This window comes from Sciurus carolinensis, chromosome X (genome assembly GCF_902686445.1).
Source record: "Sciurus carolinensis chromosome X, mSciCar1.2, whole genome shotgun sequence".
Lineage (NCBI taxonomy): Eukaryota > Metazoa > Chordata > Mammalia > Rodentia > Sciuridae > Sciurus > Sciurus carolinensis.
This window is the reverse complement of record NC_062232.1, coordinates 111800821-111823903: the sequence shown is the minus strand read 5'-3', so window position 1 is coordinate 111823903 and position 23083 is coordinate 111800821. Positions and strand designations below refer to the sequence as shown.

Genomic DNA, 23083 nt, shown 5'->3' with positions numbered 1-23083 from the left:
GGGAAAAGGTCCAATTTGCGCCTTTGCTATTTTAGGGGAGGTTGAAATTACGAGCCAAAATAGAGTGATGCGCTCTCTGGAGTGACCTACGTTCTCCAAGACAGGAGAAAACCCAGGTCCCCTGATTGCGAAGCAGCTTGAGCCCTTGGGTGTGAGGCATTATTATATAAATTCAAGCTCGCTCCTGATCCTTAGTACCCTGAGTTGCCTGAAGGGGGGAATGGCACTGCCTGCGTGTGCAGCCCGGGCGCTCGGGCCGCCGCTGCAACCGGAGCAAGGAGCGCCCGCCCGCACCACCTGTCCCCGTCGTCATTCCAGAGTAGAGGCCGAATTGGCAGTGAGCCGGCCTGGGTCGGTCGCTGCCTCAGTCCGCGTGGGCCCTCCTAGGGGTGTGTCTCACGGATTCAACTCCCGGCCGCTCCTGGACGAGCCCCTAAAGGCGTCTTCCTCCCTGGCGGGAGCCGTGCACGCCCCGCTCTTCGCGCTGCTGCCCCGAGGCCGCCGCAGGCGGATGCACGACCTCAGGCGACGCTGGGACCTGGGCTCCCTCTGCCGGGCCCTGCTCACTCGGGGCCTGGCCGCCCTGGGCCACTCACTGAAGCACGTGCTCAGTGCGATCTTCTCCAAGATTTTCGGCCCCCTGGCCAGGTACGTTCTAGGCGAAAGCCGGGCTCGCTCTCTCCGGTCAGAGCGCGCAGGGGCCATACGGGTTGGGAAGGCAGCGGAGAAGGGAGGGAAGGGCGCAAAGTTCCAGCTAGCCGGTGGTGGCCAGTCTTTGGGGCTCTGGACCCAAGCTGCGCGCAATTGACCATGCTGCGGCTCCTACCCCGCTGTTCCGCGGGCATGGGCAGCGCAGTCTCTCTGCTTGCTAGTCGGGCTGCCGGAGGGCTCCTTCCCCCCACAGGAACTCCGAAACCCGGGCTCTGAGCTCACTCGAGGCAGCCACCTGGGTGGGCTACCGATGCGCGCGGGAGCTGGGCTTTGGGACGCGCGGGGCGGAAGCCCGCGAGTCGGGCTGGCAGTGGCGTGCGCGCCAAGGGGGCTGGGGTCAGAAGAGCGGGGAGAGTCCAGTGGGCGAAGCAGGGTGGGGATAGGAGCCCCCGAGAGTGGAGAGAGAAGCGTGGGGGACCGGACACAGGGCGTGAGTTGGGAGTCGAGCGACGAGTACAGGAAGGGTCCTGCGGATACGAAACCCCGTGCAGAGGCTCCGGGGAGCTTCGGCAGCGGGAGGGGGCAGGCGGCCAGCGGGAAGGAGTCGGGGTGAAGGGGGGGTGTGCGGCAGAAGCCACAGCGCTTAGCCTGCCGGGAAGGAAGGAAGCGGGAAGGGCGCCGCCGCAGCCGCTGCCGCGGCGGAGTACTCGGTGAGGAGGGGAGGGGGAAAGGGGCGCAACGGTGGCGCCGGAGGGAGGGGGCGGTGCGGGCGCACGGCGAGCGCGGGCTGAGCTGCGGGATTGACGTAACGAGCTTGGGTTTCCCCCAGCGTCGGGAACATGGATGAGAAATCCAACAAGCTGCTGCTGGCTTTGGTGATGCTCTTCCTATTTGCCGTGATCGTCCTCCAATACGTGTGCCCCGGCACAGAATGCCAGCTCCTCCGCCTGCAGGCGTTCAGCTCCCCGGTGCCGGACCCGTACCGCTCGGAGGATGAGAGCTCCGCCAGGTTCGTGCCCCGCTACAATTTCAGCCGTGGCGACCTCCTGCGCAAGGTAGACTTCGACATCAAGGGCGATGACCTGATCGTGTTCCTGCACATCCAAAAGACCGGAGGCACCACTTTCGGCCGCCACCTGGTGCGCAACATCCAGCTGGAGCAGCCTTGCGAGTGCCGCGTGGGTCAGAAGAAATGCACTTGCCACCGGCCGGGTAAGCGGGAGACCTGGCTCTTCTCCAGGTTCTCCACTGGCTGGAGCTGCGGGCTGCACGCCGACTGGACCGAGCTCACCAGCTGCGTACCTGCGGTGGTGGACGGCAAGCGCGACGCCAGGCTGAGACCGTCCAGGTGAGTGTTCGCCCGAAACAAAGCGGGCCCCTAAAGCGCCAGAATGCACCTGGGCCTGGGCGGGCCGAGGGCGGGAAGGCGCTCCTGGCCACTGTCAGGCAGTCGGGCGCACCTTGGCGCCTGTTCTACTCAGGCGCTGTGCATCCTGGCGCCCCCCTTTGCGGCGCTGTGGCGGCCTCAGGAAGCCTTTCTGTTTTGACCTGGGACGGCCCGTCTGTCTGTCCAAAGGTTGTTGGTGATTGGGAGTACATGCTGGGAAAGCGGCGGGGCGTCCCTGATTGAGTGTGCCCCAGGCCTCCGCCAGGACAGGACACCGCACTCAGATCAGCACTGGAGAGCCCTGTAGAACTGCACTTTGCATGCAGCTTCCCTGGGTCTCTTTTTTTTCTCTTCTCTCTGCATAGGGTTCTGAAACCTCCTTTCTGTGGTCTTTTCCTCCTTCTCAAGTGCCGGCATTCTCTTCCACCCTTTTTTTCTCGCTTCCTTTAGCCAGAAAATTCTCTCCCTCTTGCGTTCCAGATCTTGTGTGCTCCTGCTTGCTCGCTCTTCTTCCGTTTCCCTCTCTCGCTTTTCTCTCTGCTCTTTTTCAGTTTCTGTCTTTCTGCCCGACTTTTATTGCCTCCCCATTCCATGCCCCGCTTTCCTGGAGAGAGTGGGTGTCCCTCGGCCGCTGTTTGCCTATACCTGGGGAGAGTTCCTAGTTCTCAGTTGTGCCTCTTGCTACGGCCTGCATACTGGGCAACCGCGGTGCTTTGCAGAGTGCAAGGGGCATCCCGTGGGCCCAGAGGCAGTCTGGGACACTGCCCTGGACCCCATGAGGGCGGTCAAACACCAGGAACCTCTCCTCATGTACAAAAATGCTTGAGCCTCCGCACCGGGTGTGGTCAGTCCAGTTTCTGGGAGCCTGGGACTGATGCGAAAAAAGCTGATTTATGAAGAGTCTGTAACCAGAAGCAGGGCATTTTCTTCCCTCCATCTGCAATGTCCGCTTGCTGGAGGTCATGAAATGCTGTAAAGGAAACATTAAGGTGAAGTTGCTTGGGGGGTGGGGGTGGGGCTACTGTTTTACAGGTCTCCCTGAAACAAATCTCCGCTGGAGCAGGGAGGGAGTCTCAGGAGTGGATAAGGTGCAGTTTAGTTGAACCTCTGAACTGGGGTCTCTGGGTGGTCAAGGATGTATCTGTGTCCCTTACTTCCCCATTTGGGTGACTATGGCTGCCTGTCAGCACCCCTCTTTCCCTCCCCCACGTGGGAGCCATTCAGTGTCTGGACCAGGCTGTTTCTCTACAGATGGATGTTGGAAAACCCTCATTGTGGTTTCTTCTTCCTGGATGCATGCAGCAATGGAGCCTTCTGAGTTCCTGGTCACTGTCATCCTCCTGTCCTATATTTCCCTTCCCTCAGTTTACAGTGGCCTTTCTCAAATGGCAGAATTCTGGCAGAATCTGTTGAACTTTAATTTATTTCCTTTCTAGACTAATGGATATTTTTTTCCATCCTAAGGGAGTCTTGGTCCCAGGAAGGTGGCCACCCAATCCTTTGCAAGAATTGTGTAAGTCATTGTCAAAACATGATTCAGGTGTTTAAGATGGTCTCAAACAATTTGACGAGAGATTGAAAATAATCTCTCATGCTGACAGAGCTTGTAGGTGTACTGAGGGGTGGTGATATTAAAAACATCATTAGGGCAAAAGTAGAATTTCACAGCCATGACCATGATAGAGAAATAGAAACAAGGTCTTGGCTGCCATGGAAGCAACAGATTTGTCTGGAGTTCCACACGTGTCTTTACTAATCCTTTTGATCATGTAGGTCAGGATGTGATGTCTGTAAACACACATTATTAATATAATCTGAATTATCTGTTTGGTAGTTATTGTTCTTTGGCAGATGCCTTCAGACATTATCCATAAGATAACCAAGGTCCCTAAATACTTCTTGGATTGTCCCAATTGATGCAAAATTGTTTGTAAAGGAATAGGGTTTTCTTGGGTATTAAAAGGGTGATCCCACAGTGCCATCTAGTCTAATCAAAGAAGAACCACGTTTTAAAAAAAACAGAGTTACTGGATTTTACAGTATTTGCAAAAATGAAATAAAATTTATAGGAGAAACACATCGCTACTTCAAGGACACCTCTTTATTTCATTAACTCTTGCCTAACTCCAGAAATATTCGTCTTGAAGAATAGTGATAGCCTAAGAGTTCCAGAATTTCCCCAAATGCTGACAGACCCCTGCCCAAAGGATCAGTTCTATGAGTTCTGATAGTCTATGAGAGCCAAGGTGTGCATGTATGTGTGTGAGCCAGAGGGTGTATGTGAGTGTGCATGTATATGTGGGAACTGAAAATGGAGCAGCAAAAGCAGCTGCATTGGTGGTAATTCATGAAGGTGAGATGCTGGTCTCAGGATAAGAGTCTGCCTTCCCGGCCTTCCTGGGTAGAGCAGCCTCTCCCTGCCAGTTGATGGTCTCTGCTCTGATGAACCATGGGCAACAACAGCCCTGTCTTTCTGACTTGGAAGTTCAGACACTTTGAACTTAGTTCTAGGTCATCTATAAACCAGATGTCTCCTTGACCCAGGATCTGTGTGAAGAGTGCATTCCAATTCATGATGAGCTTTCAAGTTGCTATCTTGGTATTTCTCTGCAAACTTGTGCTATCTTTGGACAAAAGTATCCCCATTTATCAGATGACAATGAAGCCCAAAGAGGCTAAAGGACTTCTCCAAGGAGTCTGACTCCATATTTGTTTTACTCAGAGACCTTTGCTCTGTTGGTTGCACTTTGATGAACAAGGGTTTTTTACAAAAACACAATGAGGTGTTTTCTCTCATATGTGAAGACCAGAGAGGAAAAAGGAAAAGAAAGGTGGCAGTACAGGGATCTCATGAAAATCAAAGGGCTGTCAGTAGAGGAAAGGGACCACGGGGTGGAAAGAGGGGAGGAAGAGGGGATGTGTAGGGGAGGGGATATGGGCCAAATTATATGGTTACATTGTGTGCATAAGCAAATATATAATAACAAATCCCATCATTATGTACAACTATAATGCATCAAGGAAAATGTGGAAAGAAAAAAAAGATTTAGTGTAGTACATTCCTCAGATACTGATTATTTGGAAAGGACTGAAATTAATAAAATATATTGGAAAAGTCTGAGATTAGGATAGCCAGGAGTCTTAAGGGTAATTATGACTGAGATGGTGAATTAAGAAACTTCATCTCAGACAAATAAAATTAAAATACACACACATGCACACACATACACATACACACACACACAAATCAGATTTTTCATATTAGTAATTACCACAGAGTGAACACCCATAAATGTTAACTGATGTTGTTATCATATACATCATCATCGTCATTAGTAATTTTACACATGTGGGTTTGGCCGAGTGATTAGGCCAGGGTTCCCACCCCAAGGGATGTAGAACAGATTTCTACATCCCTGTAGAACAGACTTCTACATCCCTGAGGCTTTATGCTCACCAGTAGTGGTCTTGTGGCTAGATTGCACATAGGTTTCTCATTGCCACGTTGAAAATCCCTGCAAAGTCAAGCAGCAGAGGAGGAAGTTGGGGACCTGGTTGGTGAGTGTCAGTAGGAACCCACAGTGGCAGCTCCTGACCACAGCCACCCCTCCACATTGGTGGGGGGTATTAGAGGCTTTGTGGCTATAAGCCAAGACCCTGGCTCCTCCTCCTATTGCTACATTAAAAAAAATTATTTTTGTAGTTGTAGATGGACAGCATGCCTTTATTTTGCATTATATTTTTATTCAGTGCTAAGGATCGAACCCAGTGCCTCACATATGTTAGGCAAGTGCTCTGCCACTGAGCCACAACCCCAGCCCCCTATTGCTACATTTGAGATGCTTTCCTCTCTCTATGGATGGTAAAGTGCTTGGGTGATATAAAACAGCTGACTAGAAATGACTGTGGTCACAGTTGCCTGGAGAGGACAAAGAGAGAGGATACTTAACTGGCAAAAGGCTTATGTTTTTATTAAAAATAATATTTCTTAAAAATTAGAAGTTGCATGTTATCCTTCTGTTTGCCAGTATGTTGTCTGAGGTCAGAAAATAGACCTGCTCGTTTTAGAATTTCTAAGACCATTTTAAAAATTGTATCAAAACACTGTTGCTCACCAGCTGTTAAAATTCCAAATTTCTGCAGGCTTTTCTCAGGCCAAAATCCCTATGTTTGTAGCCAACTCTGGTGTGCCACTTGGTCTGTGGGAGGAATTCAAAAGTGGGAAGGAAATTGCACTAACCCCGTTCTTCTTCAGTTGGCACTGTGCTGGCTGGCACACACTGGATGGGGGATGGGGCAAGTGCTTTTGGCTCTGTGGGTCAAAGAATCTGATTATACGTTGCATCTTACATTTTAGCATCTCTACATTTTTCAGCAGCTGTATGGAAGAGTAATTATTCATTATCTAAAATCCAGTAGATATCACAGAAAAGGACTTACAGGATTTTGGAAATAGAGAAAAGTTTTCTATTTGGCATTCATTCATTTAAAAAAAATGGTAAAAGATTTCTTTCCTTTCCATTTCTTTTGAGAAAGGTGGCTGTATACTGAAAGAGCTGGAACTACAGACTGCTTAAGCCCAATCATGCCTGAACTTGCACTCCTTCCCTTTTTTGATTTTGCAATGAGGCAAAATGACCCTACAGGCTTGTGGTACAGGGTGAGGCAGTGAATGAATGGTTTGGCTTTGTGGTCCATCATTCTGTGGGCTGTTGGGCTCTCAGCTTCACTTTAGCTGAGGATGTCTTTCTTCAGCCATCTTTGATGAGAGTTCCTGTTTCATTGCGCCTATTTCACACAAGAGGGGGAGAAATCTACGATGATAACATCTGCAGAATGTCAGCAATATTAGTTAACATCTTTGCATGGATGACAGACAGGTCGCTGGAGTTTAAACAAAGCTCTAAGTTCTCAGGTAGTACAAAAGGCTACTGAGACTCAGCTTCTCAATAATTTTAGGTTAGTGCCAATATGTGGCAATTAGAAAAATGAAAGTTTGTCTTTTATGGGTATCTGTCATCAACTGAGATAATGTGAAGTGATGGTAAAAGAAGTCATTCCTTCCCTTTGTCATTCATTACACAAAATTTTATTAAACTGCCCATTATATTCCAAGGAAGACATGTCATCTTTGGCAATAATGGCTTTAAAATGTCAAACACTTACCAGAATATATTTTAAAACAGGGAAGTTACATTGTAGTTTAGGTCTAATCAGTGAAGTTGGTGGAGTGAGTATTATGCTGCCAGCATGGAACTATCAGTCAGGGGAGATTAGAATCAAGAGAGAGCCAAAAGCTCAGGTCACCATCTTTACTTTCAAGTTCATAAAGATTAGCATGTAAGGTGCAGCACTGTGTAGTGTAGATGGGTCGTAGGGGAGGAACTCTTGTGAATTTAGGCAAATCCTTTTCCCTCCCTTGGCCTTAGTGTGCTCTCTGTAAAATGGGAGATTTATACAAGATGCTTTAGGTAGCCCTTTCCTTTCTAAAGCATGAGGAATATGCGACAAAAATGAGAGATCCATTTGAGAAGGCCCCTGGGACTAGGTGGGTTGTACTAAGAAGAAAGGAGGCATTGTGGATGGGCATGGTATCTTCATGGTATTGTGAGGTCCAGCGGCTTCATCTTATCAGCTTTGCCTAGAATCAAGTAGGAAAGTTAGGTGGTATGAGGTTTCACTGTGGAGGGTCTGGAAAGGTTAATGAGGAAGTTGAATCCCAGTGACTATGAGAAGCTCTTGGATGGAAAAAGTGTAAAAAACTTGAAAATAAAGGATTGAGTCCAGCTCAAAGTACCTCCTGATTCCTAGTCTGGAGTGGAGGTAGTACCGGTGACCAAAATGGAGAGATCGAGATGGGGATCTGATGTGGGCTGGGATAGGTGGTAAGGAGATGAAAACCGGGCCTCTGGGGTAGGTTAGGGCTTAGAGTTGTGTATGAGGAATCTGTGAACGCAGATGATCTGAATTCACACTTGGCCTTATTATTTAAATGATAGCTGCACTTCACATATGGGACTCTTAGCCAAGGAAAGGAATGTTTGAATAAAGGAAAAGATCGACAGTTATGATTACATAAAAATGAGAAATGTTCATCTGTCAAATAAAACAAAGCCAAAATGAAAAGGCATGTGTCAAACTGTTGAGATGATGCGCAACAATTACAATAGACAAAAGGCTGAAATCTTTCCTGTACAAAGAAGTTCTGTGAATGGATTAGAAAAACAAAAGGTGTGACCAGATCATATATAACATGAGACCCACAACTGGTTTCCAGATGTGGAAAACTGTTCAGTCTCACTAGTATTTAAGAAATGCAATTTAAAAATGTAAACTTAGGATACCTTTTTTGGTCCCTCTAACCCTGATTTTAAGAAAATACAAACAACTGACATGACCACCAAACAAAAAATGTCAGTAGCTAGTGCTGACAAGGGTGTAGTTAATGTCACATTTCTTATAAATTATTGGTGGGAATGTAAATTTGAATTAATCCTTTTTGGAAACAGACTAGATAACTTAAATACAGAACATTTAAAATTTTTATTTATTTTCCTTTTAAAACTTTTTTTAAGTTGTGGATGGACACAATACCTTTATTTTATTTATTTATTTTTGTGTGCTGTGAAGAATCAAACCCAGTGCCTCACACATGCTAGGCAAGCACTCTACTACTGAGCCACAACCTCAGCCCCTATTTATTTATTTTCTTGACCCATAGTTCTTTTTCTTTTGTGTGCGTGTGGTGCTGGGGATTGAACCCAGGGTCTTGTGCATGTGAGGCAAGCACTCAACCAACTGAGCTATATCCCCAGCCCTCTGTAGTTTCTTTCCTGAAATTTTATTGAAAACCATAATCCTATACATGCTTTTCATTCATTCACTCATTTATTTATTCATTCATTAAACAACGATCTAATGAATTCTGCTATTACTGAACCTATGTGCTGGGGGTACTGTGAAGAAACAGGCAGAGGGATGGGGATGTGGCTCAGTGGTAGAGCACTTGCCTATCATGTGTGAGTCCCCAGCATTGCAAGGAAGAAAACAGATTTGGGCAGGCACTGTTGCTGCATTCATATACTGGGAAAGATAGATATGAAACAAATTATTAATATCTTAAAACTGTGCAAAGTACCATGGGCAGGAGAATCACAGGATGCTATGGGAACATATAGTAGCAGAGGAACTGAAGTTTAATTGCAGTGAATTGGAAACAATGTGAACATCCACACAGAAGAGAATGTTCAAGAAATTTTAGTATATTCACTTGAAGGATTACTACAGAACCATTTAAATGCCCTTTCATGGAACATGGAAAATTACCAGTAATTTAATGCTAACCAAGAAACAGAAAATCATGGACCCTGTTTGACTACAACTATGTTAAATAAAAAAGAGAGCAGAGGAAGGGGAGGAGAAAGAGAAAGAGAAATCATCTTCCCACTCCTCAAATCTCAAGTTAAAAGAGAGGCAGAAAAAATGTCAGGATATTAATAGATGTGTGATTAATTTTCTTATTCTGATTTTCTGAAGGTTTTGAATTTATAAGTATGCAGTATATTTATAATAAAGTAAACATTAACATTTTCTAAAATAGTGGTCTTTTATGGCTGTGATAAATTACACTCATGTCTATTTGTTGGTTTCTGGAGACTATGACTGGCTATTTCATTAGCCTCTTGATATCCTGGTAACCATTGTTGAAGAAGGTAGTCTCAGCCCAGTCGACCCTCAGACTGAAAAGCAGAGATGATGTCAGGCATCACCTGCTGATTTTTCTCATAAATGGCTGTTATTTTATTCCCACATAATCTAGGGAAATCTTACACTAGTATAATATACACAATTGAATGAATTGCTATTGTTTCTTCTTCATCTAAAAATTAAATTAAACAGAAAATTAACAGTGATATACAATTGGAAATATAAGGCTTACTCTGCTCATTCAGACACACTCAAGGTGGTCTGGACTTTGGGCCTTCATGGTCCTATTTCCAAGTGGGCTCTTTACTCTGGAAAGAGTAAAGGCTTGGGTCGGTCAAGGGCTATGGTTCTAAACATCTGTAACTGAGAGCTCAGATCAGGTAGTGCATACTCTCATTCAGAAGAGAAGTTCACTGCTATGTGGCCTCCTCCTAGAGCATTTTCAGTGTACAATAGCATTACCCTTAGTTAACCATAAATTAAGCTGATTAGAACACTTCTTCCTGCCTCCCCTAAAAAGAACACTTCTTTTCCCAACTATTCTGGATATCTGATATTCTGGATGTTCCATATACATGTAGTCAGACATATAATCTTATTGTTGAAGCTCCATTAAAACTACACCCTATATAAGTTATCTTGACAGTGTAAAGAACATGCTTCACAGTTGAAAAGCTAATATTGACATTCTATGACATGTAAAATGAGATATTTAGTCATTGAGTTTAGAAAGAAAGGCATGAATGGGAATTTCACCCTTTCCATTAAAGGATAATGAATAATCCACATAATGGTATGTGTCATGTAAAACAATGTCATTATAAGCTTAGAGAAATATTTGTCTAAACTTTAGTAAAATATTTCTTGGCAAAAGAGCTTTTCTTGTTCTACTAGTTATTGGACTTTGCAGATTATTCAGTTGGTCTTATTGCATCCCGTTTGTTATTTCTGCCATTTTGCCTCTAAGAACAGTGTTGAAGACTTTGACACATTTCATAGCATTACACTAAATAAATCTGTCTTGCACATTCCACTGTGCTTTTTCTGGAATATTATAAATATTCAAAATAGACACACATGCAGATTCAAAGTAAAATTCAATACATGCAAATTCTGCATAAATTTCATATTTATAACAGCAATAGTCTTGAACTTGTTATGCTATGATATAAATGTATCAAATATGAGCTCATGGGAATTACCAATAAATATATTTTTCTGATTAAACTGTGGGCTCTTTTTCAGTCACAATTTATGCTTCAATTCTGGGTTATATTATAAGAGAATAATTTGCACTTCATTTACTCTGAATTGTCAAGAATCGCGTTCTTCCCAATGTAAATGTCTGTAAAGAAGACTTCTTATTCAGTTTGATTGCTTTTTAAATTTTACAAGCAGAGATGCCCTAGTGAGCCTGAGAGAATTGGTCTGTTTCTTCTGACGAGCTTAAGTCTTAATGAATCACTTCCATGAACTTTTCTGTAGGAATACAGAGCAATTGAAACATGCAATGTATTGATTTACATCAAATGAATTAGACCTGTGTGCACCACTCCTCGCATTAATTGATTCTTCCCTGTAACTGTACTAATAAGGACAGATCTTCAACAGAGTATCAGCTCTGATTTACTCATGGAGGTTCTTGGGCTTTTGCTCACTTGCTATGGGACAGCTGTGCAAGCAAAGAAATTGATTTTGATGTCCATGTTATAGATAGGCAACCCAGTGATACTTTAAAAGGACCCTTTCATGATGGTAGCCACCTGCTCAGTTAGGGAGTTGACTGAATTTACCAGTTAAAAGGTACAAATTATCACATGGATGAAAATACAAAATCCAGCTCTATGTTGTATAGAAGAAACAAAGATTAAGCATAAGCACACAGGAAGGATTGGAATAGTTAGACAATGCAACGTCTAACCAGAAGGAAGCTGATTTAGCCACATTGATATATAGAAAAGCAGACTTTAAAGCAAAACTCTATTGGGGATAAATAGTCACTGAATAATGATCAAAAGTTCAATTCTACAGATAACAATGCTAAACTTGCCAAATGTTGATGTAATAGTTTTGAGGTACATAAAGCAAAAGTTGACAGGACTGTAAAAAGAAATTCTGAAATTTATTGGCTTCTTTCAGAAATTGATAGATGAAATGAACAAAAATGGGTAAGGATACAGAAGATTTGAACCACAAAATTTTTATGTAATGAATATCTATACACGTATATACACACATCATACATGCACATGATATACATACATATTTGCATAATGTTGAAAAAATACACAGTCTTCTCAAGCACATGTGGAACACTTTTGAAAATAGACCATGTAATAAAACCTAAAGTTAGTCTTGAAAACCTTAGGTGCAGGAATTATCTTAAAGACCATACTGTTGGACCATATGCAGTACTTAATAATTAAATGTTGTCACATTATCAGGCAGGAACATGGGATTGGGTTCTTGCTTGTGAAGGAGTGTCAGTACTCTGATATATTTGTTTTGGTTTGCTCTTTTTTTTTTTTTGTACCAGGAATTGAACCCAGGGGCACTTTGACTGAGCCATATTCCCCAGTCCCCCTTTTAAAATATTTTATTTAGACAGGGCCTTGCTAAGTTGCTTAGGGGCCTCACTAAGTTGCTGAGGCTGGCTTTGAACTCATGATCCTCCTGCCTCAGCCTTGGGAGCCTCTGGGATTTCAGCTTTATGTCACTGCGCCCAGGTCCTCCCTAAATTGCTGAGGCTGGCTTTGAACTTGAAATCCTCCTGCCTAGCCTCCCCAGTCACTGGGTTTACAGAACTGCACCACCACACCCAACAGTACTCTGATATATTTGGAAGTATTACCAATCCTTCATGGACTTCATGGAGTTTCTTATTTTGTACGTAAAAGTAAAACAAAAACAAAAACAAAAACAAAACAAAAAAAAAACTCCAAGATTTAGGAAGAGAGGTGCAGCAGTTATGTGTTCATCCAGGTAGCTTCATCTGATTGTCCATAAAGATCTATTATTATTTTGGATTTGGACTGAGCCAGGCCCTGCACAAGGTACATAACATATATTTTTCTCATTTAATCCTCAGAAAAATCCTTTGAGGTAGATGTTTTCAAAATCCATTTAAAAATGAGAAAACAGAATTGGACAAGACATTTAGTCTGCCCAAATCTACACAGTCATCCACTATTAAAACAGGCATTGAAAACCAATTGGGACACCTGGCCTGTCTGGTATCTTTCAATGCCTACTAAATTCTCAGAAAAATCTCCAAAAACCTTTATTTATCTTTTCTTGTGGTGGTGTTCATACAAGCTTAGTGGAATGGAAATCTGAAGTGACTATTTGAAGATATTAGGATCTAACATGTTAGTTGATTGTTTTAAAGCATCTTTTAACATTTTTAATAAAAATTTCCCTTAGAAGTGAACTCTCCAGCTTGGTTTTTGCCCTTTTAAATAAACGTTTTGATATCCAAGTTATTTCAGATGACTTCAAGTGTGATTTACACAGAAGAATGATGATATAGTGGAAATAAAAAACTAAAGGAGCTGGGTGTGGTGGAGCGCCTACATTCCTAGCACTTGGGAAGCTGAGGTGGCAAGATCACTTCAGCCCAGGAATTGGAGACCAGTCTTGGCAACATATTGAGGCTCTAGCTAAAAAACCAAGCCAAACCTAAACAACAACAAGGAAAGAAAGGAGCTATATTAGAGGAAAGATTCTTTTTTTTTCAAATAAAGAAAATGAGAACTTTAACTGTATTTTAATTTTTGCCCCATGTGAACTGAAATTTGGTGTACATACTATGCAGGATCTGTAAGAGGCCAAAGCATCTCACTTCTTTTGGAATGCTGCCAGTTGTTTCATTACCAATGTCAGTTGCACTGCTTTGACCAATCTTGACCTGTTTCTATAAATGAACATTTTTTTTGCTGCAATTTGGTCTGTGTAGACACAGCCTTTGGGAATTAGTTTAGTTCAGCTAGGGCAGTTCATGTAATCTGGGAGCAGTTAGGCCTAGGAAATAAAGATACTGTCTTTCAAAACATAGTGAGGGGTTCCAGAAAAAAAGAATCCTGAAGGTTATTCTTATGGTGGGAGGTAAGATAATAAGAATGTACTTTGTTACTGAAATAACCAAGTGAGGGTAGCAAATTCCCATAGAAGTGACCATTCCCACTGTTTTGTAAGAAGCAGTTTTAGAAAAATGCCATTAAAGAGAATATGTGAATTAGCATGGGTCTACCAGGCTGGCGGATATTATTAGAGTGGATTTCAAAGAAATTAGGTAGAAGGCATGGAAGAAAGGTCAAGAGACATCCAGTGTAATCAGAGGCCAGTTTGGCCTTGGTTGATAGCCACTTAAGCAGATGCCTCATGACTGAGACTTCGCTAAGTGAAAGATTAACTGACAAAAGACCTTAAGGTTGATAAACCATTTGAGCCTATTTGCCAGATACTTCAGAGATGAAAAATATTTTTTATTTTTGTGATTGTTTTTTCTAAAAGTGGTATAGTTTTAGAGTATAATAGACTACTTCCAACTCATTAAAGCAATGTTGAAATGAAACATTTTGGGGGTGAATGATGTTCAGTTGGCTACTTATGAAAATTTACTAAAATAAAACATAGAAATTATTTTACATATAAACAGACAATAGGATTAATGAAAGACAATTAGACTAATAAGAAAATATGAAATTGAAGCAAGATTTTTTAAAAAATTGCATTATTGGATAAAATGGTCTGTGCATATTTCTCCTTTAATCAAAGGCATCTCCCACCCTCAGTTTGTTCTTTGTGACTTGGAAGAAAAAGAAGGAAGAAGAAGGGAGAGAGAAAGAGGGAAGCGGAGAGATCATTTGAACATTAGTACAGCATTTTATGATTTTCCAGCAGTTTTTGTATTTATCACCATATGGGTGTACATTAAATCTGCATCTCTCTCTCATTTATATGTTTATGAAGTTATAAAGATATACACATGCACACAAAAAATAATTAAGCAAGTGATGTGTGTTTGACAATGTTTGGTGACTTAATGCCAATTATGGTGGGGGGAAAACCTTGCTTTCCTAATCCAATTGCTCCCATGCTTTTTGGTTTATGCACTTAAAGACAGAATCCATTTAAAGTGCCAGAATTTGCATACATGCTGCCTTGAGTGAGACTTCTGTTTATTCCAGATGGTCTTGAAAAATTATTAGTGAGGAGCTTAGAGACCTGGATGACATGAGATCCATTAGGGTGAGACTGAAATTACATTCGTTGATTCTAGCAGTTCCTCCTGTATGGGAAGAGATGTGCTTTTGATAAGGGGAGAAATAAAGGTGTGTAGCTCAGTTAGATTGTTTAATGCAACCAGATTAGCTCAGCTCAGCTCACTGAGGGCATCCTGTGTTGCAGGCATTTTAGGAAAATGCCACGTGGTTTTCCAGAGTTCAGCTGAATATTGGATAAAAGGCTGTAAACAGGATTTGTATTCATGGAATCTAGTAGTTGCATTGACAGTTATGCCCCCTTTTAAAAACTGGGTTACATTGGACTATACTCCAAGATCGTGAGAGTAAGATTGTAATGTTCCCCATTGAATGTAAAAGTTTGTTTTACTTTTGTATCATAGTGATGTAACCATTATTCACTGTAGGACAGTTATCTTCTAGTGTCCAGGGACTGGGTGTGGGGTCTCAGGTTGTGATCTTTGGCTGGAAATATCTTCTTTAAGGAATATCACAGAGATCCAATTTCCATGCTGACAGCAAACAAGCAGGGATCCCAAAATCCAGTTCTTCTGGTTTGCTAGGCTCTCACCCCAGGATGCGGCACTCTCGGGTTTACAGAGGGGAGATCTTGTTCCTGTATGCCAAGATGGAAAGATCTGAGTGCCACAAAGCTTAAGGGGTGCACACTATATCATTTGGATCTAGGTTGTATACCTTGGTGGTCTCTGATTTTAGTTTAGCACAGGAAGCCACGGACGAAGAAAATAGACATGTTCCCCAAACTCTAAGGATTATTTCTGTAGTGGAGAGATGGTAAGAGTTTGTGTTGAAATCTAAGAAGCCACTGTTGTGTCTGAGAAAGAGAAATGCAATTGAGTAATAGGTAGATTTTCACCACGATTCAGTGTAGACTACCTCTTAGGGACTCTGACTTCCCACCCCCAGATGTAGCCACCGGTTGACTGGACTGGCCATGGCTGAAGAAGCTTTGGGGACCATCAGTGCACCCACATCTGCTTCAGAGCCCTTGAGAGGCATTGACTGCATGCAAAAAGTGGCAGCTTCAGTGGTGAGAACCTCAGAAGTCAGGGTCCTTAGTGCCTTTCAACTTATATTTCTGGAATACCATGGTTCTGCTGGATATAGAGTGAGAGCTGGTTTGGGGTGCCTTCTATGATTCTGCATAACACTCTTGGGATTCATTCAGGCTGTTGTGTGGAGTAATGGTTTGTTCATTTTTATTTCTGAACAATATTCTATGGTAAGTATGTACCACCATTTAACCATTCACCCATTGAGGGACATCTGGGCTGATTTCAGTATGAATGAAGCTGTTCTGAACATTCATGTACAGGCTTCTGTGGAACGATGAGTGTTCATTTCTGTAGGATAAATGCTCACGAATGTACTCGCTGGGTTGTTTGGTAATTACACACTTAGTTTTATAGAAAACTGCCCAACTGTTTTCCCAAGTGGCTGTATACCATTTCACATTCCTACTAGCAGTATATGAGTGATGTGTTTTCCTTCTAATCTTTGCCAGCAATTATTGTCATCAGTTTTTAAATTTTAACCATTCTGATAGGCATGTACTAAATCTCATTGTGGTTTTAATTTTTTTTTCTCTTAATGGCTGATGATGTTCAACATCTTTCACATGCTTGTTAACCATCTTTATGTCCTATTTGGTGAAATATTTGTACATGCTATTTGCCTGTGTTTTGATTGCATTCTCTATATTTTTAATTTATTATTATTATTATTATTTTGGTAAAAGGGATTGAATCAAGGGGTGCTTAACCACTGAATCACATACCCAGCTCTCTTTATTTTAATTTTTAAAAAATATTTTTAGTTGTCAATGGATCTTTTATTTTATTTATTTATATGTGGTGCTGAGTATTGAACCCAGGGCCTCACACATGCCTGATCAGTGCTCTACCACTGAGTCACAAGTCTAATCCCTTATTATTTTATTTTGAGACAGGGTCTTGCTAAATTGCTTCGGGCCTCACTAAGTTGCTGAGGCTGGCTTTGAACTTGTGATCTTCCTGCTAAACCTCCTGAGTCGCTGAGATTATAGGCATGCACGACTGTGCCCAGCTCTCTGTATTTTTTAAAATATTGTGTTTTGAGTGTTTAAAAAATATATTCTCTGTATTAGTCCTTTTTCAGTTATGTTGTTTGCAAATATCCTCTCATTCCATGGCCTCTCTTTTCATTTTCACATAATATTTGACAAAGCAAAATTTTTAATTTCACTGAGGCCCAGTTTATCCTGTCTTCCTTTTGTGAATCGTGCTTTTAATGTCAAGTCTAAGAAATTTTTGCCTAGCCCTTAGATCTGGAAGATTTTCTCTTGTGGTTTTTTCCTTAAGTTTTATAGTTTTGACTCATACATTTGAGTCTATGTTACCTTTTAAAGTGTTGGTACATGCCCCTCACCCCAGCTGCTCAGAAGTCTGAGGCAGGAGGATGGCAAGTTTGAGGCCAGCCCCATCAACCTAGTGGGACCTTGTCTCAAAATTAGAATAAATAGGGCTGGGGTTGTGGCTTAGTGGTAGAACACTTGCCTAGCACATATGAGACACTGGGTTCGATTCTCAGCACTACATAAAATTAAAAAAAAATAAAGATATTGTGCCCATCTACAACTAAAACATTTTGTTTAAAATTAGAATAAATAAGAAGGACTGAGGATATGGCTCCAATGTAAAGCACCGCAGGCTCAATCTCTAGCATCCCCCCCAAAAGTCATTTTCTTATCTAGACATTTCACACAACATAATGTCTACCATATAAAGTATACAATACTTTCACATATTTGCACAAAGTTGCACACTCATCGCTTCTATCAAATTCTAAACATTTTCCTCACTCCCAAAAGAAAGCCATATTCATTATCAGTCACTGCCTGTTCTTCCCCACCTCACCCCAGTCACCACTAATCTACTTTCTGGATTTGCCTATTCTGCAATTTTCATATATACAGAATCAACGATTTTGACCTTTTGTGTCTGGTTTCCTTTATTTGGCATTATTTTGAGGTTCACCCATGTTGTAGCATTTATCAGTACTTCATTAGTTTTTGTGGCTGAATAATAATACACCATTATATGGAGGTACCACATTTGGCTTATCTATTCATTAGTTGGTGAACATTTGGGATGTATCCAAATTTTGGTATTATGAGTAATGTTATTATGAAGGTTTATGTACAAGTGTTAGTGTAAACATATGTTTTCAGTGGTCTGGAGTGGAATTGGAAGTCTATCTTTAACCTTTTGAGAAACTGCTAGATTGTTTTACAAAGCAGCCAAATCATTTTATATTCCTATCAGCAGCATGAGTTTCCCCAATTTTCCAAAACCTCAATAATTATTATTTGCCTATATTTGTTTTAATTTTAGTAAAATACATTTATCATTAGTGACATTTAGCACATTCAGTGTTCTGTTACAGGACATTTTCATACCCCAAACTAAACACCATACCCATTAAGCACACACTTACTCCCCATTTTCCACTGTCCCAAGGCCCTAACAACCACTAAGTGTTTTCTGTCTCTGAATTTGCCAAATCTGGATATATCATACCCATGCAATCACACAATATATGGCCATTTGTGTTGGGCTTCTTTTACTTGGTGTACTGTTTTCGAGGTTCATCCATGTCATGGTTTCCTGCGTCTTTTGATTATAGCTGTCCCATGGGTGTGCAATAGTAGCTCATTGTGATTTTTTTACTTGCATTTTTCTTCTTTTTCATTCCTAACTTTCTTGGCTAGAATCTCCAGCACAATGTGGTATAGAAATGGTGGAATGGACTTCTTTATCTTGTTTTGGATGTCATGGGGGATATTAAATATGTTACCTATATGTTTTTCCTTGATGCCCTTGATCAGATTGAGGAAGTTCTCTTTTATTATTTATTTGTTGAGTGTTTTTAAAAAATATAAATCGGTGAGTGAATGTTGTCTTTTTGTCAGGTGATTTTCTTCATCTATTGAGATATTCATTTTTTCACTCTTATTCATTTGATTTGATGTTTTACATTAATTGACACTCAGGAATTGAAGCAGTCTTTCATTCTGGAGTTAAATACCCTTTGGTAATAATGCAAAATCCTTTTTACATGATTGAATTGGTTTGCTCGTGTTTTGTTGAAGATTTATGTATCTATATTAATAAGGGATAATGGATTTTTTTTGGGATATCTTTTTCTGGTTTTGGTAATGGGCAATGTCAGTCTCATAGAATGAGTTAAGAAGTGTTTTTTTCTTTCCTATTTTTTGACTGAGTGTGGAAAACCTTGGTATTAATTTTTCTTTAAAATTTTTCATAGGTAAAATTCACTAGAGTAACTATCTGGGTCTGGGTTTTTCTTTGAGGTAATTAAGATTATTCAATCACTTTTTATAGTTCATTTTAGATTTTCTATTTCTTTTTTAGTTAAATTCAATAGTTTATGTCTTTTTAGCAACTTGTCCATTCTAAGCTATCTTATTTGTGGGGATAGGTGCTCATGGTATTACCCTAAAATCAAATTTATTATTAAAGGCTGGTATTAATGCCCCCTTTCATTCCTGTTTTAGTGACTGAGACTTTTCTCTTTTTTTCTCACATATTTTTCATTGAAGTCATTGTTCTTTTCAACTTCAGTTTTCATTTGTTTCATTTTTATATCTATCCCTTCCTTGTTATCCTTTATTTTTTTGTGGCATTGTCATTCTACCTTCCTTTATTTCCTTAAGCATGATTTCCTTTAGTTTTGAAAATATTTATAATTGCTGCTTTGAATTCTTTGTTAAGTTTGACATCCGGGCCATCTCACAGGTAGTTTCTGTTGCCTGTTGTTTCTTTTCTTTTTCTGTTTTTCCCCTTGATTCTTCTTGTTTCTTTTTGTTGTTATTGTTTTTTCTTGGTTCTGTTCTGTTTTTTTCTTTACTTTAGCAGTACTAGGGATTGAACCCAGGAACATGCTACCACTGAGCTATATCCTTAACCCTTTTTATTTTTTATATTTTGAGACAGGTCTCACTAAATTGCTGAGGCTGGCCTGGAACTTGCCCTCCTCCTGCCTCAGCCTCTGAGACACTGGGATTACAGGTGTGCAACCACTGTGCCTAGCTTGCCTGCTTCCCCCACCCTGTTAATGAATCACACTTTTCTCAGTCTTTCCAGGTCTCTTTAAGTTTTGTTGGAAACTGGCATTTTAGGTAACGTATTGTAGCGACTCTGGATACTGATTTCCTTCAGTCTTCACTGGATTATTTGTTTCTTTTTACTTGTTTATTTACTCTATGATTTAGCTGGATTATTTTAATAAAATGTATTTCTCTTCAGTGTGAAGTCTATCAGAGGGTTTGGTGTTGGGCGTGTGCATAATCATCCTGGGTTGACAGTGATTTTGGCTAGCCTGTTTGTCTCTTTTCCTGATATTTCTGTTGCAATGTCTGCCTTTGGTATTAGGCTCCAGTAATTCCAACCTTATTGCTGTATGATTTATTTTACTATATCTTGGGACATCAATGGCTTTAAAGTCTGATTCAGTTAATTTTGGGCATCTGTGCAGGGGTACTTTTTGAAACCAGATTCTGATATTTGTTCTGACTAAAAGAAGTTTCTTCTTTGCTGATTATCTATGTTATCTAACTTGCCTACAGTTTTAACTTGTTGCTCCCATGCACCTTCTTAAATGTTGGCCACCAAATTTCCATTTTTTGGAGAGTGTGTTCAGGCATAAACTTCCTCTTATGCTATAAAAAGTCAGTGCCAGCTGGGCATGGTGGTGCACACCCCCAATCCCAGTAATGTGGGAGGTTGAAGCATATGCATTGCACGTTTGAGACTTATCTCTGCAACTTGGTGGGACCCTTTCTCAAAATAAAATTAAAAAGGGCTGAAATGTAGCTCAGTGGAAAAGTATCCCTGGGTTCAATCCCCCGTGCTACACAGACACAGAAAGTTCCTTTGTGAAAGAGTTTTGGGGCTCCTTAATTTTATGGTCTGGTTTTCTCCCTGTTTGCAAACTTGGTGCAATTTTTCTGGAGTTATAGGTGAGGACAGTGGCCTGCTTCTCTCAGAGTTGCACTCCTTCTTTTTAGGCAGGTTGCTTATGGAGTCAGTATCTTCTGTTATTCTCAGCTTGCATCTCCAAAGTTGAAACATCTTCACCAATAGCTGGAATGACAGTGGTCTTGGGAGTCAGTGTTCTTGCCCTGCCATGGCTGAGACAGAGTCTCTACCCTATGATTGGGGACATTGTTAAAGAATTGATTCCCTGATTTCTTTGCTACACTTGCTTGAAATTTAGTCTTTGCAACCAAGAACTGAAGTTAATGAGAAATCCTGGCAGCCTTGCTCTTCTAGGGAGAAATCACCGCTCTTGACTTGAAGCTGGGGGTTGCGAGAACTCCACCTTCTTGCCCACACCCACTGGGACTGATTCTGCCGGTTGAGGAGGAGGTGGTAGATCATGGCTTAAGTCCTACAGACTCTTCTTAGCAAAAATTTAGTAGATTTTCTCAAGGAAGGACAATTTCAAGACACACGGAATGGTGGCTTTGTTTTATAATTTTTACAAGTATGGTTGTTTCCCTGGGGAGCAGGCTGCAGAGCTCCTCATGCTGCCATTCTGCAAGTGAATCTCTTGTATCTGGTCATTGGAACCGGACAACTATTTTAAAGTCCTTCCCCATAAGTCCTATATCTGATTTCTCTTGCTGTTGACATCAGTATGTTATCTATTAGTCATTTAACTTGTAATTTTCTTGGTTCTAGGTTTGATGGGTGATTTTTTATTGGATCCGAGACATATTATACAGTATGTTGAGAGATGCTGGCTTCTATTTAAATCTTTTATTTTAGCAAACGGTCTCCCTGTTTAAGTTTAGCATGTAGGTCTTGGCCTACTTTTTTGACTGTGATTCCATTGGGAGTTTGATTTTCAGAGTCTCTGTGGTGTTATTTTGGTCTTTTCAGTTTATTGAGTACTAATAGACTCTCACTGGTCTCTGCTGTGCTATCTGAGGAAGCTGAGGACTTTCCCTACTCCAGCCCCCTGGGTGTCCTTTGGTGGGGGAGGACTGTTTTGGGATTCCCCTTACCACTATCTCCCTGGCCTGGTGTCTCTGGGTTGGGGAGGAATTCCTTGGTCTCTTGGGGACTAAGAGGCCTATTACACTTGACTGTTTGTAGCAGCTGTCCCTTGTCATCACTTTGCCAGTCTCCCCCAGGGTCTCTGGAAAAATCAAGTCTTAGACCTGTGGGAACAAGGAGGCTTCCTAGAATAGGCTACTTGCCACAACAGGGGTCTTATTTTACAGTTTTGACCACTGCCTTGATGTCTCTGAGGGAAAAAGGAGTCTTGGGCCCTCAAAGAGAAAGGAATTTCTTAGTCCAGTCTTGGATGTAATGGGATTCTTCTTCCAGTTTCACCTGCCTTCCTCTGTGACTCTGGGTGGACTAGGATAGTCATGCCTTAGGGAACAAAGAGGCTGCCCATAAATGTTCTGTAACTTGGTTTCTTTTTTTGGTTCCACCTATGTACCTCCACATCTCCTGATGGAAAAGAAGAACCTCAAGATCATTGGGAAATGCGAGTGCTTCTCCTAGATCCTTATTTTTGGTGAGGCTCCTAATTTATCTCCCTTGTAGAGCATGTCAGGCTTTCCTGATGTCAAAGATTCCCATTTGGCCTGGAGGAGCAGTGGTCCTCTCTGAAATATTTTCTAGATTGATAACTAGGCAACACCAGGCCTGCTTGGTCTTCAACATACGTATATCCCCAAGAGTTTCTCATTTCTTTATGGTGAAACCATTCAAACTCTTTTCTTCTAGCCTTTTGAAATATATAGTATATCATTGTTATCTATAGGCACTCTACTGTGTAATAGCCCACTGGAACTTTTTACTCCTATCTAACTACAACTTAGTATCTTTTGATTGATCAACCTTTCCCCTTATTTTCCTTCCTCCTATTCTGTGCAGCCTTTGGTAACTACCATTTTATTCCCATCTTCTCTGAGATCAACTGTTTTTTCTTCCACATATGATGAGTGAGATCATGTGGATGAGTGAGATCATTGTATTTCACAACCTGGCTTCTTTTA

At 41.5% G+C, this 23083-nt stretch overlaps 1 protein-coding gene across 2 annotated transcripts in view; it reads left to right on the top strand.

Annotated features, from left to right (window-relative positions):
- The first annotated feature begins 220 nt into the window (after positions 1-220).
- The window catches only part of Hs6st2 (heparan sulfate 6-O-sulfotransferase 2), a 276101-nt gene continuing 253238 nt past the window's right edge, over positions 221-23083 (top strand). For both annotated transcript variants that reach the window (XM_047535992.1, XM_047535991.1), the window contains exons 1-2: positions 221-648; positions 1481-1999. In XM_047535992.1, coding sequence (XP_047391948.1) covers positions 221-648; positions 1481-1999 — 947 coding nt within the window. The remainder of the gene's footprint in view (positions 649-1480; positions 2000-23083) is intronic.